Source organism: Melospiza melodia, chromosome 12 (assembly GCF_035770615.1).
Source record: "Melospiza melodia melodia isolate bMelMel2 chromosome 12, bMelMel2.pri, whole genome shotgun sequence".
Classification (NCBI taxonomy): Eukaryota; Metazoa; Chordata; class Aves; order Passeriformes; family Passerellidae; genus Melospiza; species Melospiza melodia.
Genome location: NC_086205.1, coordinates 8,676,440 through 8,698,024, shown reverse-complemented (window position 1 = coordinate 8,698,024; position 21,585 = coordinate 8,676,440). Strand labels below are relative to the sequence as shown.

Genomic DNA, 21,585 nt, shown 5'->3' with positions numbered 1-21,585 from the left:
TTGATGCTGAGCGTTTAGAGGGATTCTGGATTTTGGGAGCATGAGGTTGCTGGCATTGCTGCTGTCCTGGCTGTGTGGCTGGTGCTTGCTCTATTCCTTGCTCTGGGAAGGATGTGCAGCCAGTGACTGGGAATGTTTAACTGGCTTTGGGCTGCTGATTCCCTTGGCAAACAATTAGGAGAGCCTGAGCTTTTCCTAGGAGACCTCTGTGGCTGGTGGAGCTGTGCAGCAGAATTAATTCCTGATGTATTTGTGTGTAATGTCTGCTCTGGTGCCCCTCCAGCAGCCAGCACTGCACATGAAAATAAAACAGCAGAGCAGCAGCTTTGGGGGCCAGGATTTTCCTGGTGTCTGCTGGTTCCATGCCCCATCCCTGTGGGATGTAAATCCCATTTTTGCTCTCCTAGAGTTGCTTCCCAGGTGCAGTTTGCTTGTGGGAAGAACCATCTTGGTCCTGGGTGCCTCCTTGGGAGAAAGAGGAGTGGGATGCAGGGATGGAGGAAGGGTGGATGGGAAAGCAGGGAGCAGTATGGGTGAGCAAAGGGGAGGAATGGGGATGGAGCAATTGGCCTGGCTGAGAAGAACAGGAGGGCTGGCGAGAGCTAAAGAGGGAGTGGAGACAAGCAGGAGAGTCCAGCCAAGAGAGCAAAGCACTCTGGATCTCTTTAGACCCTCTTGGCATCACACTGAACCCTCCCAACAAGGTGGCAGCACTTTGGGGGGCCCTGAACCTCCTGGGAAACAATAAACTGTGTTCCAAACATCACTGGGTGATGACAGACCTGTGCTTTTCCTCCCTCTTTTCTGCACCTTGCTGCACTGTGGGGGGCAGGGCAAGGTCAATTTGATGCCTGATGGATAAACTCACATTAGGCTGCAGACAGACTGATTTTTCACATTTTTCCCCTGTTTTGAAGCATTCCCTACTACACATGCATCCCTAGCTGGCTCCAAGCCCCCCAAAATCCAGGATGCTCAGCCTGGGTAGGAAAGTGATTGCAGCATGTGCCTGTCCTGTGTTTCTAAACCTGGGGGCTGTGATGGCTGGTGTCAGAAATCCAGGGTGCCAGCAGTACCCTGTCAAGGTTAGTGAGCCTCTGGGCACTCTGTCAGTGCAGAGCAAAACAGGTGGGAAATTTGTGGTGAGCAACTAATGGAGTAATGAGAGCATCCTCTGGAACAAATCACCATGTGTTCAGCGGCACAGCAATTACAGCCTCCCAGCACAGCTCTGCCATCCCTCCAGCAGCCCCCTGGGATCACCTGCTGCTGGCAGAGTGCTCCAAGTGGATTTTGGGGTGAGATGGGGTCTCTCAGGGTATAATTGTTTGTGGTTTATCCTTTCCATTGCTTCACTGGGAGCTTTGAGACTGGGGAAGGAGGAAAAAACTCCCTGTTGAAGCACCAGCAGTTCAACAGGAAGGGATTTTCTCTGTCACCATGATATTTATTGCCAAGGAAGTGTGATGCCAGAAGGAATTGGCTGCTGGAGTCAGGGTTGTGGTGCAGAGCACTTCAACTTTTAAAGAGTGATAAAAAATTTGCCCTTGTCTGCAGTAGTGAAAAATTGTCTAATCCAGTTTTCAGGATTCTTGAGATGATTTTAAGAGCACAAAGGTCTTTGCAGGTGGGCTCACCATGGTTGCTTTTGGTGATGTGCTCCAGTACCTGAAATTTCACCCAGCTTTTGCTGGTGTGGGAATGATGAGCTGGGGGGCTGATGTTGGCAGAGATGAGGAGTGGGTTTAGGTGCCCAATCCCTCATTTTGGATGGGATGAGGATGAGGGGTGAGCTCTTCCTGGTGATTACCGAGCCTATGGACACATCAGAGGGTATTTGAAAACCAGCCTGTGTTGACAGGGAAGAGGAAACTTGGGCATTGTTTTCCCCTCTGTTCTTTCAATATTTTGATCCGTGAGCTAGTCTCCGTTACGATCCTGTAAATCCCTTTGTAATCCTGGCTGGAGCATCAGCTGCTCTTGTAAAAGAATTTATGGGGCAGTTAAAGTGTATGAGACAGAGCCATAAAGGGATTTATGAAGTGGGAGATGCACAGATGGCTTCATTGCAGCCTCCCCTGCCTCTGAGGTGCAGAACTTCTGCCCCAAAGGGCCCTCTTGGGGGTGAGGATGCTCCTGCCTGGTCCTTCCTGAGTCCTTGATGCCCCACAGCTCTTCCCTGGTGACTGTTTGGCACCAGCAGTGCCCACTGTGAGGCTTTCATGCTTCCTCCTGAATTATTTCACAGCTGGGAGCTGATTTAGATTCCTGGTGCAGAGGTGATGCTGTGGTCCATGCATCCATCTGTATGCCAGCTCTGGAGGGATTCTGGAAACCACTGGTGTGATGGGATCATGGCCTTGGAAAGGTCCTGAGCAGTGTAACTGAGGGCTGTTAATCCCTATAAGGGTGAAATACCTTGGGGAGGGAACTGGGCAGTGATGTCCCTCCTGGTCTCCTCCAGAGATGACCTTGAGGGGCTGCTATGCCATCCCCAGTCCCCTTTCTGGGTGAGAAATGGCACAGGAAGCTGACCTCCCCAGGGGGACGCCACAGCCCAATGCAGGTCCCTTTTGGATGGCACCACAACACTGGTGCCCAGCTGAGCCCTGTGTCCTCACCGTGCCCTTGGCAGCTCCTTAAGCCCCTGCCATCCAAATGTGACATCTGCAAACCCATATGGGAAATATGGGGACCTGGTTTTGTTTTTTCCCCCTTGGAAAGGGGCAAGATCCCACTCCGTGCATGTCCCTGCAGCATGCCCAGATCCTGTGACCACACATTGCCCTGGGCTCAGGACACGCGTGTCCCAGCATCCAGCCAAGCCGTATTTCACGGATCCACACCGCTTGTTGGTCATAATTGCTGCACTCTGTCAATTTAGTAGCAGCCACAAAGCCATCAGAGGCCTTTTTGGGTAAATAAATATTTCTTCACTAACACGTGGAGCCTCGTAAAGCCTTCACTGTAAAGCCAGCGTGCTGTAGTTCAGGTCTGTAACTGCTCCCGTTGCCAGGAGGAGAAGGAGGAGGGATAATGGGAGAGGAGTGGAGGGCAGAGTTGGGTGAATTGGTGGCCTGGAGGGGATGATAAAGGGTCTGGGTAGGTGAGTACAGTGATAGCAGCCACTTAGTGGAGAGTGTGGGGACAGAAGGGTCTCCAGTTCTTGGCCATGGTACAACTGCTGTCGGTTTTCCAGGCTGCCCAGAGACTGTGGGGATCCACTGAACCTGGTATTGTTCAAGGTCAGGTTGGATGGGGCTTGGGGCAAAGTGGTTTAGTGGAAGATGTCCCTGCTCATGAGGGATGGTAAGGAGTAAACTTTGAGCTTCTTCCAAGCCAAACAATTCTATTAACTCTGTTTCTGTAATTCTCTCCCTTTTGCTGCTGTTCCTGTCTTCCTTGTGACAAGGCTCTCCAGGGATGAAGATCTACATCGACCCCTTCACCTACGAGGACCCCAACGAAGCCGTCCGAGAGTTCGCCAAGGAGATCGACGTGTCCTTTGTGAAGATTGAAGAGGTCATTGGGGCAGGTGGGTCTCTCTGTGTCCTGCTGCCCATCCTTCCCTGCCCTCTCTGCTGCTCCTGTGTGGCTGTGCACCCACCTGGAGCAACTATTTGGGGAAGCACACACGGTCCTTCACCTGGAGGGCCTCAATGATGCTTTAAACATCAGGCTTTGCTGGATTTGTGGTGGGTTAGGGTGGATATGAGGTTGTGTCATGCTTTCAAAGTTCCTCTGAGGTGGGAAAGGCTCCAGAAATGTATTCACTGGTTGACCATGGGGCCTCTTGGGATTTTCCATGTGGCTTTTCCATGAGATAACAAGAAAAGCTCGACCTCACTGTAGTCTGTGCCATACTCCCCTGCATATGTATATATACACACACATGCGTATGTGTGTGTGATCTGTGCTGTTTTATTGCCATTTTTAAATAACTGTGTCATACTCTTAGAGGAGAAAGTGAGAAGCCAGGGAGGGGAAGCTGTGAGGAAGCAATGAGTCAGTTTGTTTGGGATCAAGTTCAGCAATGTATCACCTGGCCTTTGCTGCTCATCAAGGCAAAGTGGCAGCAAACATGGCTTAAATATAATCCCTCCACAGGCAAATTGTGCTTTGGTGAAGTGAAAGCCCTCCTGCATTCTCTGTATTTTAAATCAGAGAGCAGCAATGTAAACAGCCCAATTATTTCCCACCCCAAGATAAGTGATGTGCAGAAAGGCAGCTGAGATTAACAACACTGACACCTGATATTTGAGGTAGTCCTTAAATGTGGAGGCACTTGCTCTGCAAATCCTTGTGGGGGTTTGTACAAGTGAATGCCTGTGTCGATGTTGGGCTCTGTCACCTTGAAGAAGGTTGCAAACCCAAACAAGTCCCCAGCAGCAGACATGGGCCCTTTTAAAGAGGACAGGTGGGCAGATTTGTAGAGGAGAGTGTTGTTGAAGTGTGAATTGGCTGCCATTTCTCAGCTGGGCAAAGACTCCTTGCTCTTTGCAATGTTTAGTGTGGAGGAGGAGGTGGTACTCTGGGGTTGATTGATCAAAGGTTGGACTCAGTGATCTTGGAGGTCATTTCCAACCTAAAAACTTCCACCTTGTGCTCTCAGGGGAGTTTGGAGAGGTGTACAAAGGGCGCCTGAAGCTGCCCGGCAAGCGGGAGATCTACGTGGCCATCAAGACTCTCAAGGCTGGGTACTCGGAGAAGCAGCGCCGCGATTTCCTGAGCGAGGCCAGCATCATGGGCCAGTTCGACCACCCCAATATCATCCGCCTCGAGGGGGTGGTCACCAAGAGCCGGCCGGTCATGATCATCACAGAGTTCATGGAGAACGGCGCCTTGGACTCCTTCCTGCGGGTAATTTAGGCCACAATGGATCTCCCTGGAAGCTGTGGGAGGTGGGGCCACGTGGGCTATGGGATGTGGGAATGAGATGTTGGTGTCCCATTTGTAAATCTCAGCCTGTTTTCTTAGTTTGGAAGCTGGCTGGAGTGTGCCATACATCTCCAAAATGTGTCTTTTGGGGTGCTGACCTCTGCTGGAATCAGGCAGGGCAGCTGGAGTCTCTGGGGAGGTGCAGAATCCTCCTGAGGTCAGGGTGAGTGGCCCTGGTCCCACTGTGGGGTCTGATGTTCATCCCAGTTCCTGCTCTTTCTGCTTGCAGCAAAACGATGGGCAGTTCACAGTGATACAGCTGGTGGGAATGCTCAGAGGGATTGCTGCTGGGATGAAGTACCTGGCAGAGATGAATTATGTGCATCGAGATCTGGCTGCCAGGAACATCCTGGTCAACAGCAACCTGGTGTGCAAAGTGTCCGACTTTGGCCTCTCGCGCTACCTGCAGGACGACACGTCTGACCCCACCTACACCAGCTCCCTGGTAGGTACCTCCTGCAGGATGCTCTCCTGCCCAGCATTCCCTGTGGCCTGCACCTAGGAGAAAAGTGCTGAGTGTACAGTCTGCCACGGGTGAGAGTACCTCATGAGTGTTCCCATCACAGAGGCTCATGGTCCCCATAGGCTCATGGTCCTGGCTGTAGTTTCCACAAATTATCCTCTTTTCCCTCCTTTCTCTTCCTCCTTTTTAGAAGTTTCCACCTCCCTCCTCCCTAAGCACCGTTCTGCCTTCTGCAGCTTGCAGATAAGCCTCTTCCCTCTCCTCTGTGGAGGAAAGGTGCACAGAGGAGTCCCTGGAGAGACGGGAAGGGGAGGCAGGGAGATCACAGCAACTCCTGGCAGCACAGCGATGGTGTTTTAACACCCCTTCCCCCAGTGCTCCAGGTCTGGTCTGCTTTTTCCTGCTGGAAACTTGTTCCAAGCATAAATTAAAGAGCCAAGCCTAATGGGAGTTCTGCCATTCCCCAGACATCCTTCTCCTCCTTAATTAACTCATTTGTAGGTAACAGCAGCTCTCTTCTCCCCCTGCTCCTGGCTACCCCAGGGGACCCCCAGCTCCCCACCGTGGCCATTGTCCTGCTTGTGAGCCCCTGAGGGGTGTTAAGGATGACCAGAGGGGACAGGGATGAGCAGCAGGCTGGCCTCATCTAATGGATTAATAGAAGAGTGTGAGGTGGGTGCCGGCACGAGGCTGCACCAGCTCCTGCCAAAGCAATTCCTTGGGCTGCTGAGCTGTGCCCAAGTGCCAGGGCTGGCTCCAGCTGCCAAAATGGGAAAGCCAGGGACATGCCTTTAAGGCTGACTCAATGTTTTGGCCTAGTTACAGCCCCTCACTGTCCCTGCCCTGCTCAGTGGGATGTTCCTGTTCCCCCCAGACCTGCCCCGCTCACTGCCCAGACCCTTCCTGCAGGCAGCAGCCTTTGAGCAACCACCCAGCTTTCATTTTTCCTTCAAAGACCCCAGCAGTAGCTGCTGAGATGAGACATGAATTAGTCTTTTCCCCACCTTCAGAGATAAAAAGAGATTATCTCATCTGTGTTTTTATTTAATTTGGGCCATAATAGATCTCCCCGGCAGCTGGGAAGTGATGCTGTGCCTGCGATTGCATCACTCTGCCTCCCACAGCAGGCTTTTCGCTCTGGGGAAAAGGCAGGAAAAACAACCTAGCAGTTAATTTCTCCATTTGTAGTTATTCAAATCAAATTTTTTGCCATTCATCCTTCAAGAGCGGCTGACGCGTCCTCGGAAAGGCTGTGGAAAATGATTGTGCTAAACGATTCACAGTGCAGTCCTGCCCCCAGAAAATTCCCATGTGTCTGTGGTTTTCCTTATCCCTTGGCTTTTTTTGTGGTTATTTTATGGAGCTTTCCCAGGGAGCAATCCCTCTGTGTGTGCTGCCCCTCCTCACATCCCTGCACCCTTGGCATGGCCTTTGGCCCTGGGACCTGCTCTGGCTTGGTGAGGTGGCTTGAGGTGCTGAGCCTGATTTTGAGCCTTTGGGAGACATGAAGAGCTCTCTGCCAAAGGCACTTTCCTACAACGGTACTTTCCATTGGCTTTTAAAGGTATTTTGCTTTTTGCCTTCCACTCCAAAAGTAGGGCTGGAAGGACCTTCAAGCAGCTATGGGAGCCCAGATGAATCTGTGGAGGATGCTTTTAGTTCAGCCTTGTTTTCATTGAAGGCCAAGGGATGGGGATGCCTGTGGCTCCTCACCTGTGACAAGCACTAGCCCAGTTGTGCTTAGTCTTGTCACCTGGTGACTCCCTGGGAATGGACCTGAGAACGGGCCACTGGTGTGCTGGGTCCTGCAGGGCAGCTGGAGTGGGGTGGTGTCAGTCAGTGGGGTAGATCCTTGGATAAACCCATTTGTTTTGTTCAGCTAAGCTATTTAGGCAGGTACAAGATACATTCATGCAGTTGTTTTTGGCTCCTGCCCCCTCATCCCATCAGGTGTCACATGCCCACTCCTTGGTGGGGTCCCCAGGAACCCATGGTTTGGGGTGTGTGTGGGATGGCCCCAACTCATGGGCATCCAGCCTCCTCTGCCTAGGGAGACATTTCTCAGCTCAAGTTCCTTTTTCTGCAGGGGGGCAAGATCCCTGTCAGGTGGACAGCACCAGAGGCCATCGCCTACCGCAAGTTCACCTCGGCCAGCGATGTCTGGAGCTACGGCATCGTCATGTGGGAGGTGATGTCGTTCGGGGAGAGGCCCTACTGGGACATGTCCAACCAAGATGTAAGCACTGGGGGTCATCCACACTGCTCTGGGGGCTGGGGTCTGGCTCATTCCCAAGAAATCCCTGCCTGAAGGGCTCTCTGCTCCTTCCTGGAGCCTCAGCAGCACTCGGTTTGGAGATGAAACAGGCTGGTGAGTGAGAGGATGCAAGGAGGGAAATTGGAAAGAAAAGCCAGTGGGCTGGTAATTGGACTTCAGCAAGCTGCGGGGCCTTTGAAAACGTTCAGAGGGTTTACAAGCGGGGAAGGAGCTTTGGAAGTGTGACTGCTGCACTCTGGCGAGATCTGCCGAGATAATGAGTGGCAGCTCTCCGCTGGGAGGAACTGCAGCCGCGGAGCATCAGAGCGCAGATTAACCTCGGAGAGCACCCAGCTCCTCCCGCTGCCTCGGCTGCTGATCAGCCAGGCTGGCCGTCCCTTCCCGGCTGCCTGCAGCCCCCCTGCCTCAGGGAGCCCCCCGAGTCCTTCATCCCTTCATCTGCTTTCCCCCTCCCTCATCCATGCTCAGGTCATCAACGCCATCGAGCAGGACTACCGGCTCCCGCCGCCCATGGACTGCCCGGCCGCCCTGCACCAGCTGATGCTGGACTGCTGGCAAAAGGACCGCAACACCCGCCCGCGCTTCACCGAGATCGTCAACACCCTCGACAAAATGATCCGCAACCCGGCAAGCCTCAAAACTGTGGCGACCATCACCGCTGTGTGAGTGCTGGGTGTGGGGCTGCTCCCTGCCGCCCTCCCACGCCGTGGGGAAAGGCTCCCTGAGCACCTCAAGAATCCGTAAATCCTTAGATGGGGGCAGGGGAGTTCTGTCTTCACTCTGCCTGACAGTCAGACAAAGAACATGCGGTTTTCAGCCAAGCAACAGCAATAGTTCTTTGCTATTGATTCTTTATGGTCTGTGACCGTTTGGGTGTGGTGGCTGCTCTGCCGACGCCTCATCCCTGTGGCTCCCACAGCTGGAATACAATGTGTGAGCTTGCAAAGCACTGCTTGGCACGACAGCCTTCCCATGGGACAGGCCTTCCTCATGGCCTTCCATGGGTGTGTGTGCTGGGGGGAGCACAGGGGTAGCAGGGGTGGAATGGGGAGTGTATCCCTATGCTAGGCAGGGCAGCCCCTTGGTGCCAGCCAGGCGTGTCCTCAGTGGTGTGTCCTGTTTCAGGCCTTCTCAGCCCCTCCTCGACCGCTCCATCCCCGACTTCACTGCCTTTACCTCAGTAGACGACTGGCTGAGCGCTGTGAAGATGAGCCAGTACCGGGACAGCTTCCTGACTGCTGGCTTCACCTCCCTGCAGCTGGTGGCCCAGATGACATCCGAGTGAGTTGGCCATGCCAGGGCTGCCCGAAAGCAGGGTGCTGCCCAGCTGGGGAGGTGGGAGGTCAGTTCAGGGCAAAGGACAGGTGTGAGCATCCCTTAGATTGGTCACCCAGAGTCTGGAGGTGGCCATATTCACTATTTGGGAGTCAATGTGTGGGTGTCTCCCTGCTCTCAGTGATGCTCATGGGGCCATGCTTGGGCTCTGTAGAACTGAGCTGAACTTACCTCCATAGAATTCACAGAATGACTGGGTTGGAAGAGACCTTAAAGATCATTGAGTCCAATCCACATCCTAACACCTCAACTAAACCATGGCACTGAGTGCCACAAATCTTTTCTTAAACACATCCAGGGATGGTGACTCCACCACCTCCCTGGGCAGACAATTCCAGAACTTCATCACCCTTTCTGTAAAAAACTTCTTCCTGATATCCAAGCTATATTTCCCTTGACGCAGCTTGAGACTGTGTCCTCTGGTTCTGCCTGGTGAAAGAGACCAACCCCCCCCCCCCGACTACAACCACCCTTCAGGAAGTTGTAGAGAGTGATAAGGTCCCTTAGCAACAGCAAACCAGGTTCACTACCCTTGGATTGACTTTCCTCTGACTTTCCTCTGTCTGCTTGTCTTTCAGAGACCTCCTGAGAATAGGGGTGACTTTGGCTGGGCACCAGAAGAAGATCCTGAACAGCGTGCAGTCCATGCGAGTACAGATGAGCCAGTCTCCGACCTCGATGGCATGACATCCCTTGTCCCACGGGGAGGGGCCGGGGAGGGCAGAGGTGGGAGGGGAGGAACTGACATGGGGCAGCGCTGCCAGAGGAGCCACTGCTGCCTGGGGACTGCCACTGCAGCCCGAGGGTGTTCCTGGGACTCACCTCTGACTGGTGACTTCCGTTCCTCACCAACAGAAGCACACTTACCAATGTCATGGGGGACAGCGTATAAATACGTATAAATATGTACAAATCATATATTTAAAAAGCAAAGCAAACCACAAAAAAATCATAAAAAACAATGAAGACAAACCAATGTGCGTTGGGGAAGCAAACCCAAACCCTAGAGACCAGACTCCATTCCTGCCACCAGTGAGCAGTGGTCAAAACTGAGAAGGAGGAAGGGGCTGTTGGGGAAGGGAGAAGCACGAGATGGAGCATCCTATCCGGAGGAACCACCTTCCTTTTTCTTCTTTTGCCCTTCCTCCCTGTCCCAGCCCTCCTGGTTCACCCCGCTCCCCTCTCTGCTCACGGACTGGGTGGAAGTGTCCTCAGATGTCTCTGCAGCTCCCTGCCATCCCACCTGGGTGCCGCTCCGGCAACTACCAAAGGACTTCACTGACCACTGCATGGGGGATCCGACTCAATCCAGTTAATGTCTTCATATTGAAGAAGAGATGTACCTTCAATAGAAAACCTTGGGTTTTGGTTTTTTTTTTTTCTCTTTTGCTTGCATTTTTTTTGCAAAAAGGAAAAAAAGGATTAAAAAAAAAAAACCTCTCCATCCTGGAAAATGGAAAGAGGTGTTCCCGTGTGTGTGTGTGCGCGCTCGTGCGCCTGTGTATGTTGTCAACCCTCCGTGGACTCGCTGCTCGTCCATGACCGAAGACCAGCGCTGACCCTGCAGCCAGCAGCCGGCCAGGCCCGGGGCCAGGGGTTGTACCCACAGCCCCCAGGGGCAGGAGGCAGCCTGGAAGCACCTGGTGATGGAGAAGGGCTTGGCATCCTGCACATGGGGAGGAGGATGCCAAGGGCCAGCCGGCATGGTGGGGATGGGACGGGACTGGAGGAGCCACCGCGTGGCTGTGACTGGGTTGGTGGCTGCTGGAGGAGGAGAGATGCTCTGGGAAATGGACTGCTCAGGCCTCCAGGGCCTCGGTGATGTCTGGAAGATGGCTATGGAGGACTTTTTCCCCCATCTTGTGGACCTAAGGATTTTGATATTGATTTATGGACTTAGGTTTCATGGCTTCAGAGGTAGGTCCAAGTGTCTTGTGTATCTCTGTCCATCCATCCGTCCTGCTCTGTATTTTTCTGCTCTTTCTTTATAGCCTCTTTCAGTGGATGTTTCCCCATATTTTAATTTAATCTTTATTATTCTTTTTTTTTTTTTTTTTTTTTTTGGTTCCTCCATTGGTCTCCTAGGCAAATTGATCTGGTTAAAATTGCCCGACACGTGTTCAGTGTTTACCCAGAATATTGCCAGGCTGGGCCATCTGACTTCCCCTGTGGATCGCGCCAGGAGTTTATAAAACAAATGAACTCTTAATAAGGCTTTTACTTAGAGGGCTGTGTGCGAGTTGCAATGATCCATCACCGTGCTCTCGCTGGCGCTGTGCCGCGTGGTGGCAGAGCAGTGGCAAGGGCTGGCTGTGCCTCAGGGGCTGCAGGTCCCAGCTGGGATTTGGTGGTGTGGTGGCTCATATGTACATGGAGATCCTCTGTCCTCTTCACTCACCCTCATCCCTCTCACTCTTCCATCCCCACCGTGGCAGTACTCCACATCTGCCTGTGCCATGGGGATGTCCTGCATCCATCCATGTCCTGGAGGTGTTCCTGAGCCACAGGGATGCCCCATGTTCAGCTGTGTTATAGGGGCTGCTTTACTTCTCAGCCCATGTCTGTCTGTGCTGAGGTGATGTCCTGTGTCCGTCAGTGCTGTGAGGATGACTCACACCCACCTGGGCTGTGGTTTTTCCCATTCTGCCATGGGACTGCCCATATCCAGCTACACCATGGGATTACTCCATGTCCATCTGCCCTATTGTATTCCCATCTATGCCAGGAGATGCCTCACCAGATTTGCTTGCTGCCTCTGAACACAAGGAGAGAAGTCTGTGCTCTGTTTGCTGCCAGCACCTGTCCACATCTCCTGAGTGGGGACACTCCCTCCTGTGTTGGGGCTGTAGGGTTCTCTGTGGCTGGGTGGACCCCTGTGTATCCCATGAGGAGCACATGCTCAGTTCATGGTGATTCATGAGGAACACGTTTGTGCTCATGGTTCATCACCACCAGCAGGTGAAGGACCCTTTGGGGTGCTCTCTACACCTCCAGTTTTTTTTCTTCCATTGCCCAAGGCAGGTAACCCGTGCTCTGCTGAAGAACGGGAACTAACAAGATGCAGGAATGAGCTTGTTTGAATTCACTGAACTCCCCCCAGAGAAAGAGGCAGAGAAAAACCCCCCTTGTTTACAACAGCAGGGACTGCTCCTCTTCCTGTCTGATAGGCGATTGCTAATACCTCTCGGGATGCTGGCGGCCCAAATCTGTATTCTGGGATGTTGTCACACGGAACACAACATGCAGATGGAGCGGGTGCCACGCATGCTAATGCGCCGCCCCGCCACATTGGTATTCGCTGGCACTGAAGGGTCCTTTGTGGGTTTTTTTATGATTTCTCTTTTATTAGAAGGAAGCTAAAGGCGTTTAAAGGAACAAGTGACAGCCACATAGGATAAATATCAATACTGCACCTTTATGGCTCCCCTGCCGCTGTTGCCTGCCCTGTGAGCACCTGCAAGGCAGCTGCTGCAGCCTGCTCGGTGCTGTCCCTGCCCCAGCACGCCTCAGCAACCCTGCTTTCATGTAAACCCTTTAATGCAGAACCACAGTGCCACAGGGTGAGAATGGATCTCTTAGACCATTGAGTCCAGCCTGTGACTGATCCCCACCCTGTCAGCCAGTCCTGAGAACTGAGTGCCACAGTTCTCTGTTCCTTCACATCCACTGTTCCTTCAACACCTCAAAGGATGGGCATTCCACCACTTCCCATTCCAGTGTTTAATCACTCCTTCAGTGAAAGAATTCTTCCTGGTGTCCAACTCGAACCTCCCCTGGCACAGCTTGAGGCCATTTTGTGGTGAATATGAAATGTGAATCATTCAGTCCTGCCCATCCCACTCAGCAGATCAAGTACCCTTGAGGGGTCAAACTGGGTGCTCAGGTGCTATCAGAGATGCCAAGACCCTCTTGGTTCAGTTTCCCAGGGATGATGCTCCTTGGTTCTGGGCCACCAGCAGTGCTCCTGGGCATTGCCAGGGCTGGTGGCCCTTCCATTCTGTTGCCCTTTCCCAGCTGTCCACCATCTGATGTCTCCTGAGCTGTGTCAGAGCAGATGATTCCCATATGCCACCACTCCTCACCAGCTGTCCCTACGTCTTGGCCTTGTGCTGGGATCTGTATGTGTCCCCTCCAGGGTCATGCAAGAGCCCAGCAGCAGACTGGTGATGCTCGGGGGTGAACAAAGAGGATGTAGGTGGGCTCAAACAAATCCCTGCAGTGAAGAGCCATCATGGGTCAGGGGAGTTGCTGGGGAGGGTCACCACAGGCCACCTGTTCTCTTGCCTTTCAATTAAAGTTGTTTTATCTCAACCAGAAGATTTCATGAAAGGCCATCAGTCCGTTAGTGGAAAACAAAGAGCAAAGTCCAAAATAGCTATGTTTGGTTTTTGCTTTTTCTTGAAAAAAAACAGCATAAAAATTTCAGATGATTTCTGACAGATCATTCTGTTACTTTAGAGGCCTTTCTTCCACAAAAATCAGTTTTCCAAACTGAAGCCTTTTTGACTGAAAGTGACAGTGCTATCCCTGCCTGGCCATGGCAGCACTGTTGTGTTTGACCTGCTCCTCCTTTTCCTTTGTCAGATGCCAGGGAAGAGGCTCTCACCTTGACTTGGGTGGCACCTCTTTGATGCTGCTCAGTTGCTCCTACTCCGGCGAGAGCCTCTTCCTTGGTGCAAAGATGAACACTCCAGTTTCACATCTTTTGATTCACACTGGTTGGTGTTGGACTTCCTTTCTTTCATCGCAGAGGAGAAGGGATGGCTCAGAAGCTCTTTTCTGCCTGCAGAGTTATGGTTTAAAGGGAAGAAAAAGGAATTTTGGATCAAAGAGGACCCCAACTGCACAGGCCTTTCCTCTGGGCTGGGTTCCATCCATCACACAGGGTCCTGATAGGTTCTTGTGCCATGTGGAAGGGCTGGGAGGGGCCCATTGCTGGTGAGCCCCACTGGGTTGGATCCTGATCCCTGCCACTGCTCCTGAGTGAAGCTCAGTCACAGTGCCTTGCTCTTTTGCTGCATCCCATATCTGAATATCCATGCATGGATGTGGCTGTGTGCCCGGGTGAGCCCACCTCACCCTCACCCCTGATCCTGGCCTTTCACTTTGTGCTCTGCAGTCATCAGCTCCTTCTCTCCATTTCTATGGCAACTGTAAAAACCTCAACCCTTTTGTGTCTTTTTAGGGGATTTTGTGTGTGTGTGTGTGTCTGGGTTGGCTTTGAGCTTGGCTCAAGGTCTCATGTGAGAAGCAGTGGGCAAGATCCTTACAACTGGACTGGGTGTTGCCAAGTGGCTCCACATTTCCAGCCCTGCTGTTACTTCCCTCATCCCCCAAAAATCCCCATTTGCAATTCAGCTGCATTGTTCTCCCCTGGGGCTTTTCCATGCTTTTTCCACTGCCCATCCCTGGGTGTAATGGAGGAGCAGCAGGCTTCTCCACAGCAGTAATTAAAAGGAGATGTGGTGCTTCTGCCAGGGAAGGTGAACCCAAGCCCCTCGCATCTCTGAGGCTTGAATGTGGAAGAAGAGCGTGTATTAATGGCATAATTATGTGCCTCTTCCCAGATAAAAAAAAGGAATGTATTTTATGCCATTTAATGACCTTCAAATTAACAGTTCTTTGAAAGCACTTATGTATATTTAATTTTAAATATTTCTGCAAGTCAGAGCAGGGGTTGCGATGAAAACAGCAGGCAGCCGGTTTTTAAATAAGAGTGATCTCAAACCATTATTTCTGAGCCTGTCAGCTCTTGATGCCTCTAATGCTCCTTTGCCAAGGAGAAAACAGGGCCATCCCTCCCCCTAGCCTGAGTCCCATAGGATCTCTTCTGCTTTCTGCTTTTCCAGGTGTTAGATTAGAAGGAAGGGCTGGGTTGGGATTGGGGTTGGGTTGCAGAATCTCAGCAATAAGTTTGCCTGCATCCCAAGGACATCTCTGTGGGAACATCCCAGTTGGCCCATGGTCTGGGATAAATCGTTGGGCATCACTTAGGAAAGGTTTTTTGCACTGCCATCAGCCCCTGCCGTTGTCCTCTGAGATGAGTTTCCCTTTGTTAAGGTCTGAATTAAGGCTTTTGCCTCTGATCCATAAAAACTGCCGATATATCTGAGCCACTCTGTGTTCACTTGGAAATCATTACTCTTAAACATTGAATCTGAGTTTAAAAAAAAAAGGATCAATCAGCTTCTGAGATGAGGAATGGATTTACAGACCCAGAAATGTTCTGTAGCTCCAAGGCCACCTGTCCTCCTTTCCTGCTGGAAAGGGTGGGGCCCAAGGAGTCACATCCAGTTCCAACACTCATCCAGGTGCTGCTTGTCCTTGCTGCCCCAGTGTCCCCACTGCATGAGGAGCTGCAGGGGATTTAGTGGTCAGGTTGTTGTCTGCTGTGGTGCCTCTTGTGTGAAGGATCCTGCCAGGGTGGATAGTGATCCAGTACTTGGATCATTCCCAGTGAGTCTCCTCAAAATTTTGGAAGTTCCAGAAACTTCTTGACTGATGATGGGAGAGAAGCCAGCTCCACACTGACAGGATCCTGTGGCAAGTTGTTTCATACCATCAGTGATTTCTTTGCTGCTCCTGTTTTGGCTTTTTCATATTTTTGGGGTGTTCTTTGGGATCATCTTGGATCATCAACCCTCCTGCCATGGGGGAATGGCTCTGCCTCTCCCAGCTGAGCTCAATCTCCTCCAAAGCCTGTCTGGGAGGTGTGAGAGCTGCTGTTGGGTTGTGCTGTCCCATTTTTGATGTCCTCAGGATTTGGCTCTGTGTCTCAGGGAAGATCTGCTGGCTCCTGTCCATCATTGGGCCCTGATGGGCTGCGTTGCCTTCCCAGAGTTTGACATGGAAAGGGGAGCTGCTCCAGTCAGGAGAGGACCTCCTCTGCTTTGCCTGGCAGGAAGAGATGTGAGGTGGGAGCCATAGCAATCAGTGTGGTGTCTTGGTTCCTGTCAGAGCAGCAGATTGGTGCTGGGGAGGGAAGTGCACCTGTCCTGGTGACCATGGTGCCCTTCACCTGTGTCTTTTGGGGTTGTCAGAGCTGCTGGCACTTGGGTGGCATCCCAGGGCTGTCACTTTTGGCTGGCTGTCCTCCATGGACCAGCACTGTGAGCACCCTTCCAGCCTGGGCACAGCTGCCCCCTTCTCCCCATCTGTCTCTGAGCATCATCTGCTCTCCTTCCTCTGGCCATTGGAATTCAAACAGCCCCAAAGCCCCTGGCTGTCTCACCCTGCTGCATTTCTCTGCTGTAGTGGCTGTTTTGGGACATCTCCGTGTCCTTGTGGACCCCAACACGTGATCAGCTGCATTGCAGGTAACACAGCCGTGGAGGGGTGGCCCTGTCAGTGGCAGAGGCAGGATGGTATTGAGGTCTCCTGGCCTGTCTCTGGAGGATTAGTGCTGGAGGAGGTTAATCTGAACAAACCAGCCCTGTGAATTTTAAGTGGATTAGCTGAACTCTGCTCCTTCCCAAAGCAGACAGTGCCCTTTTGGGGCGCACGTGGAAGTGGATTAGGCAAAAATCTCCTTAAGGCTGCGTTAATTCTAGATAAGTGTAAGGAGATTAACGCCCTTCCACTTAAAAAAATTAATTGGAGTGAACTTTTCTCTGTGTCCCCAAGTAAACAAGACTCAGAGCTTTCCCCATCCAGCAGCTGGGCTGTGCTTTTCCCTTCTCTGCCCCCCCATCCCCTCAGTTGTGCAGGAGCTGCCATTGTGGTGGGGGAACCTGCTCCTCTCTGATTATCCTCAGGGGCCTCATTAGGCCATTGAACCCTTGTGTGAAGGTAAGGAGAGAGGACAGGAAAATTATGGTCACCATCAGTGCAATTATCAATGCTAATTAGTGCCAAGCAGGACTGACAGCAGGAGGTGCAGCCCATGGCAAGTGTTGTCTGAGGAGCCAGGTGAGCCTCACATCACATCCTTGTGGGGCTTCCATGGACAGGCAGATGGGGAACATGCACATATTGCTTGGTTTACTTATTTTTCCCCATCATGCTTTGGCTGAACTCTTCAGATTCCACAGCCTAAATATCTGGGAGCCAGCCAGAGGCTGCTGTGGCACTCAGGCTGGAGTTAGTGCCTGGGTGGCAGTGCCATGTCATGTCCCTGATGGGGATGGGGTTTTGGGAGGCCCCAGGGAAAAGGGGGTGAGGTGAGACTCTTTTGGCAGAGGGTCTGGAAATGGACTGGTGCTCAGGGACAGCTTTGGATCACTCCCAGAGTTGCCTCCATCCTTCCCCATTCCCACCATTTTCCATGGCATCACACGGGCACAGCGGCTGCGTTTGCAGAGCCACCCATCCTTGATTATTTTGCGTATTTGCAATTCTGCCCATTCCCAGGAGTGTGGAAAGGGAGAGGCCCGGGGGCTGACACGCTGCCTGCATCCCAGCCACTCTGTTCGACAGCTCCTTCCCCCTTGGAACGCCTTCTCACCGCACAGACGCGGCCCTTTCATTGCTATTTGTGTCACGCCGGCTCTCGGAGGCTGAGATCAAAGCCCTGCCCGCCTCGCAGGGGTTCCCACGCCGGGAGGAGGAGGAGGTGGGATGAAGGATGAGGAGGTGGCTCTGCATAGCTGGGGATGAGCTGTGCTGCTCCCAGTCCCCCCACCCCAATCCTCATCCAGCTGTTCATGGCCTGTCCCTCGGGTCTTTTGAGATCCATCCTTTGGGATCAGCCCAAATCATCCTTGGTTGTCCCTGGATCATTTTTGCCCGACAAAGAGAAGGGCTGCAGCTGCTGTGGGAGAGCCGAGCCTGCAGCCACCACCACCCCCGGCAGGGCGCGGGTTCCCCAGGGCAAACAACCCCCAAAGCCTTGGGCAGCCCTGCTCTGCCGGGTGGTCGGGAAGGAGGGCTGAGAGCCGGGAATGCCGCGGGGGAAGGCGCTGGCGGGGCCGGGAGCAGCGCCCGGGGCCGGAGCCGTGCTCGAGTCCGGCTTTAATGTGGTGTGGCAGAATCCGGAGCCGATAGAAATCACCGCGACTCGCACCCATCCCCCGGACCCGCCCGGCTCTGGTATCCTTACATCAGTCGCGTTTCTCTTACAGCTTTTTTCCCAGGTGTTTTGCTGTTCTAATCGCACTAACGTTAATGAGAGCTGTGAGACCAAACCTCCAAGCATGGCACCAAAAGTTGGCCCCCTGCGCCCAAGAAATAGCCAGCAATATCTTTTCCCCCAGCTCAAGTTCCCTTTTTAAAAAGATAATCTCAATTTCTCTTCCCTTTTCTCTGCCCCTTTTCCCACGAAACACTACATTACTAAATAAAACTTTCATTACTACCTGGGTTTGCTAAAGAAAAAAATTATTTCCATTCAGGAGAATGATGAATTTTAATAGGAGTGAAATGTCAGGCACAGCTGGGGTGGATTTCTGAAAGCATTGGTATGTTTGGAGAGGCACAGAGATGCCCAGCAATAATTAGCCAGTGAGCCCCCTTTTTTTGTGACCCAGCAAAAGGACCCAGCAGTCAATTGCTTTGTTATTTAATGTGCTGCCTTTATGTTTCCAAGGTGCAATTGTATATTAAAAGCATCTTTGCCTCTCCAACGTGGCTAAATAATGGGATTTTGCTGCTGTGTGGTACTTGTTGGTTATAGGGTGTGGAGAAGGTGCTCCTAGGGCTGCTCCTCTGGTTCCCAGACCTTTTGGTTTCCCCCTGGCAGCAGAGAAAATGGGAATTTTTTCTTTTTGTGTTACATTGGAAAAAGCAATTTGATGGTGCCTGGTGGTTTGCTCCTGCTTTACACCCGTGGGGGCTCATTTTGCAGTGGGAGGGGGTGGAAAGGCATCTTGGCTGCGGGGGGACACAGATACCCTCCCACCCCCAAAATCGCGTCCCAGCCTCTGCTCCCTAAAGCAACTCAGCTTCACAAAGAATTCCATCTCTTTTCCCCCTGAAGAGAAATGGAGAGCTTTCAGTGAAATCATCACTTTTCTGACAGCATATTAATTAATCCCTGCTCTTTTCTTTTTTCTTTTTTTTTTTTTCCTTTTTTTTTTTTTTTTTTTTTTGAGAGGCTGGATGTGCCGTAAGAATCCTTTGGGTTTCTCTGGGCGCGGGGAAGGACGCGTGGCTCTCTGAGCTCTGGACCTGCCTATTCTCACCCTCTCCTCCTTCCGCTTGCCTTGCAGGGCGTCGAGCGCAGCATTGCAGCGGGGCAGCAGCGTCGGAGAGGGGGTCCCAGGGGCTGTTCCCAGCCCAGGATGCTCCGGGAGGTCCCGCAGCGCCCCGGTCCCCGTCCCCCCGAGCCGCGGCGTGTCCCGGGCCAGCCCTACCCTGTCCTGTACATAACCAGTGAGATGTCTGTAAAAGATTTCAACCCTTGGAATTTTTTTTTTTTGCTCCCCTGTCCCCCTCCCCTTCTTCCCCAATTTGTTGATTGTGTTGAAATTGTCGGAGTTTGTAACAGTATCTTTCAGAGAATATTGTACTAAAGAGAAAATTGCACTCAATAAAAAGGATGAAATAAGCCTGGTCCCTCGCCTTCCCCTTCCCAGGGGCAGCCTTCGTGCTGCCGGCTTCTCTTCAGCTCGGAGCTGGGGGAGTGTTTCCATGAATATTCATTTGGGGAGCTGGCAGCGCTCCACCGCTCCTTGACTTTACCTCGAATGTTGATGTCTATCAGATTTGGCTCCCCGGTTTGTAAATGAAGTGACTTTATTCTCGGCGATCCCTATCGGAGCTTGCTCGCAAAGCAAAAAAGCCGGGAGAAGGAGTTTTCCTGGCGCGGCTGTTTGTGCGGAGGGAGCGCCTTTCAGAGCCCTGCTGGGCCATGGCTCAGGGAAGCGGCGCTGGAAGCGCTGCCTGGGATCAAAGTGCTGTCCCTGCTGGCTCCGAGCTTCCCGAGTCCTGCTGGAGCCTGTCCGTGCACCTCGTCCTGAACCTGCTTTCCTTAAGGATTATTGTAAATGATGGCTGGAAAATGGATTCTTCCTCGTGCATGGCTGCACTTGGGCATTTTATCCTGCTGGGATCAATCACACAACCCAGCCAGCTCTGTCACACTCTTGGGGTGGTCCTGTGCAGGCTCAAGAGTTGGACTCCATGATCCTTGTGGGTCTCTTCCACCTCAGGATATTGTGATTTTCTGATCCAGGTGATGCTGAGAGCAGCTGGTCCTGCTGGCACTGGGAACATCCTCCAGCTGACAACAGGGGCTGAAACAGGGGCTAAAGGTTTTGTAAATTAGAAATATGCAGCCACCAATGAGCTGGGATTTGGGGATTCAGAAATGGGAGCTGCCACTGAGAGCTCTGGAGGTGGGGTTAGGGGTTCCCATGGCTGGGGTTTTGGGGTGAACCCTAGGGAGGGAGGCAAGCAGTGCTTCAGCTGTAGGTGGGGCTGGCAGAGCCCTGTGGTCCCTGGCATCCTATAATTGTCCCACCAGTGGTGGTGATGATATGAGGTGTTCTCCTGGCTCCTGTCAGGAGATTTCCAAGTCCTTTCTGCTTCTCCAAGGCCATTATAGCTGGGAAGTCTTTATTACAGGGATTTGTGAGTGAGTGAGTTCTGTGTGCTGGTGGGGATTACTCCAGGTCCCTGTGGGCAGGACTCCACTGCCCCAGACTCACATACCACCGTGAGGTTTGCCTCACACTTTGCACAGGGATAGAACTGTAGTTTTGGGTGTTTTGCATGTCTTTTTGCCAAGCCCATCGCGACAAATGAAAGCAGACTCTCTGCCATCTTTGGATATTCAAGATGCAAATAGGCAGCAACTGATGGAGGGTAGAGTGAAGTTGTTTGTGTCCTTAATTGAGTAGGCACTTGATTTAATGGGCTTCTGGTGTGGTTTAAATGAGTGTTCATGTTTTGTTGATTCCTCTGGGATTTGTGATGCTGGGAGGATGTATCCCTCACACAGGTCAGTCTGAGGTTTTCCCCTTTAGTAACCAATAGACGTTTACAGCCAGTGCTTGATGTTCCCGAAGTAGTTTGCCTTGGGAGAGCCTTTTAACAGGGTCTGGGAGAGCCCTGCTGTCAGAGGGGTGGTTAATGGGGCTCTGAAGGACCCTGGGGAGCTGAAAACCCCCTGGCAGAGCCTGGATATGGCCAGGCAGTCCCTGACAGGCCCTCACTCCCCGATTCAGGTTCATGCAGCTGCAGGCTCTGGAAGCTGTGTTGGATTTCCCCCAGGGGATTACCAGTCACCATCTCCGCCTGCATCCCAGCTGGAGCAAGATGTCATTTATGGGGCCACACAGCCTCCAAAGAAACTTTCCCTGAGCTTTCAATACAGACACAGGCGACTGTCACTGCCAGAACAGAGCCTAACCCTCAGAATGAAAAATCTTTCCTTCATGGCTCTCAGGTTTGAAAAATGGGAGCAGCGTGTTGGCTCCGATTGCCCCGCGGCAGCTCCCAGAAATCCCAATGCACCCGGCGCTCCAGCACAGCAGAGTGATGCCAGCCTAACTCCTGCACTGGAATAAATCCTTATTTACCCCCCTGCAAGGAGAAAACTGAGCCAGGACTGTGCTCAGCTCCAGGGGGTGCAATGAGGGGCTTCCCTGGGCACTCTGGTGAGAGACTCTTGCTCTTATTCCAATGCCCAGCTCTG

General features: G+C 52.4%; 1 protein-coding gene across 2 annotated transcripts in view; it reads left to right on the top strand.

Moving 5' to 3' along the window:
- EPHB1 (EPH receptor B1) overlaps positions 1 to 19,494 on the top strand; it is an 80,554-nt gene extending 61,060 nt beyond the window's left edge. For both annotated transcript variants that reach the window (XM_063166666.1, XM_063166667.1), the window contains exons 10-17: positions 3,413 to 3,535; positions 4,613 to 4,860; positions 5,168 to 5,383; positions 7,488 to 7,637; positions 8,145 to 8,338; positions 8,802 to 8,957; positions 9,590 to 10,928; positions 19,157 to 19,494. In XM_063166666.1, the coding sequence (XP_063022736.1) occupies positions 3,413 to 3,535; positions 4,613 to 4,860; positions 5,168 to 5,383; positions 7,488 to 7,637; positions 8,145 to 8,338; positions 8,802 to 8,957; positions 9,590 to 9,698 (1,196 nt within the window). In that variant the 3' untranslated portion in view covers positions 9,699 to 10,928; positions 19,157 to 19,494. The remainder of the gene's footprint in view (positions 1 to 3,412; positions 3,536 to 4,612; positions 4,861 to 5,167; positions 5,384 to 7,487; positions 7,638 to 8,144; positions 8,339 to 8,801; positions 8,958 to 9,589; positions 10,929 to 19,156) is intronic.
- Positions 19,495 to 21,585: the final 2,091 nt, after the last annotated feature.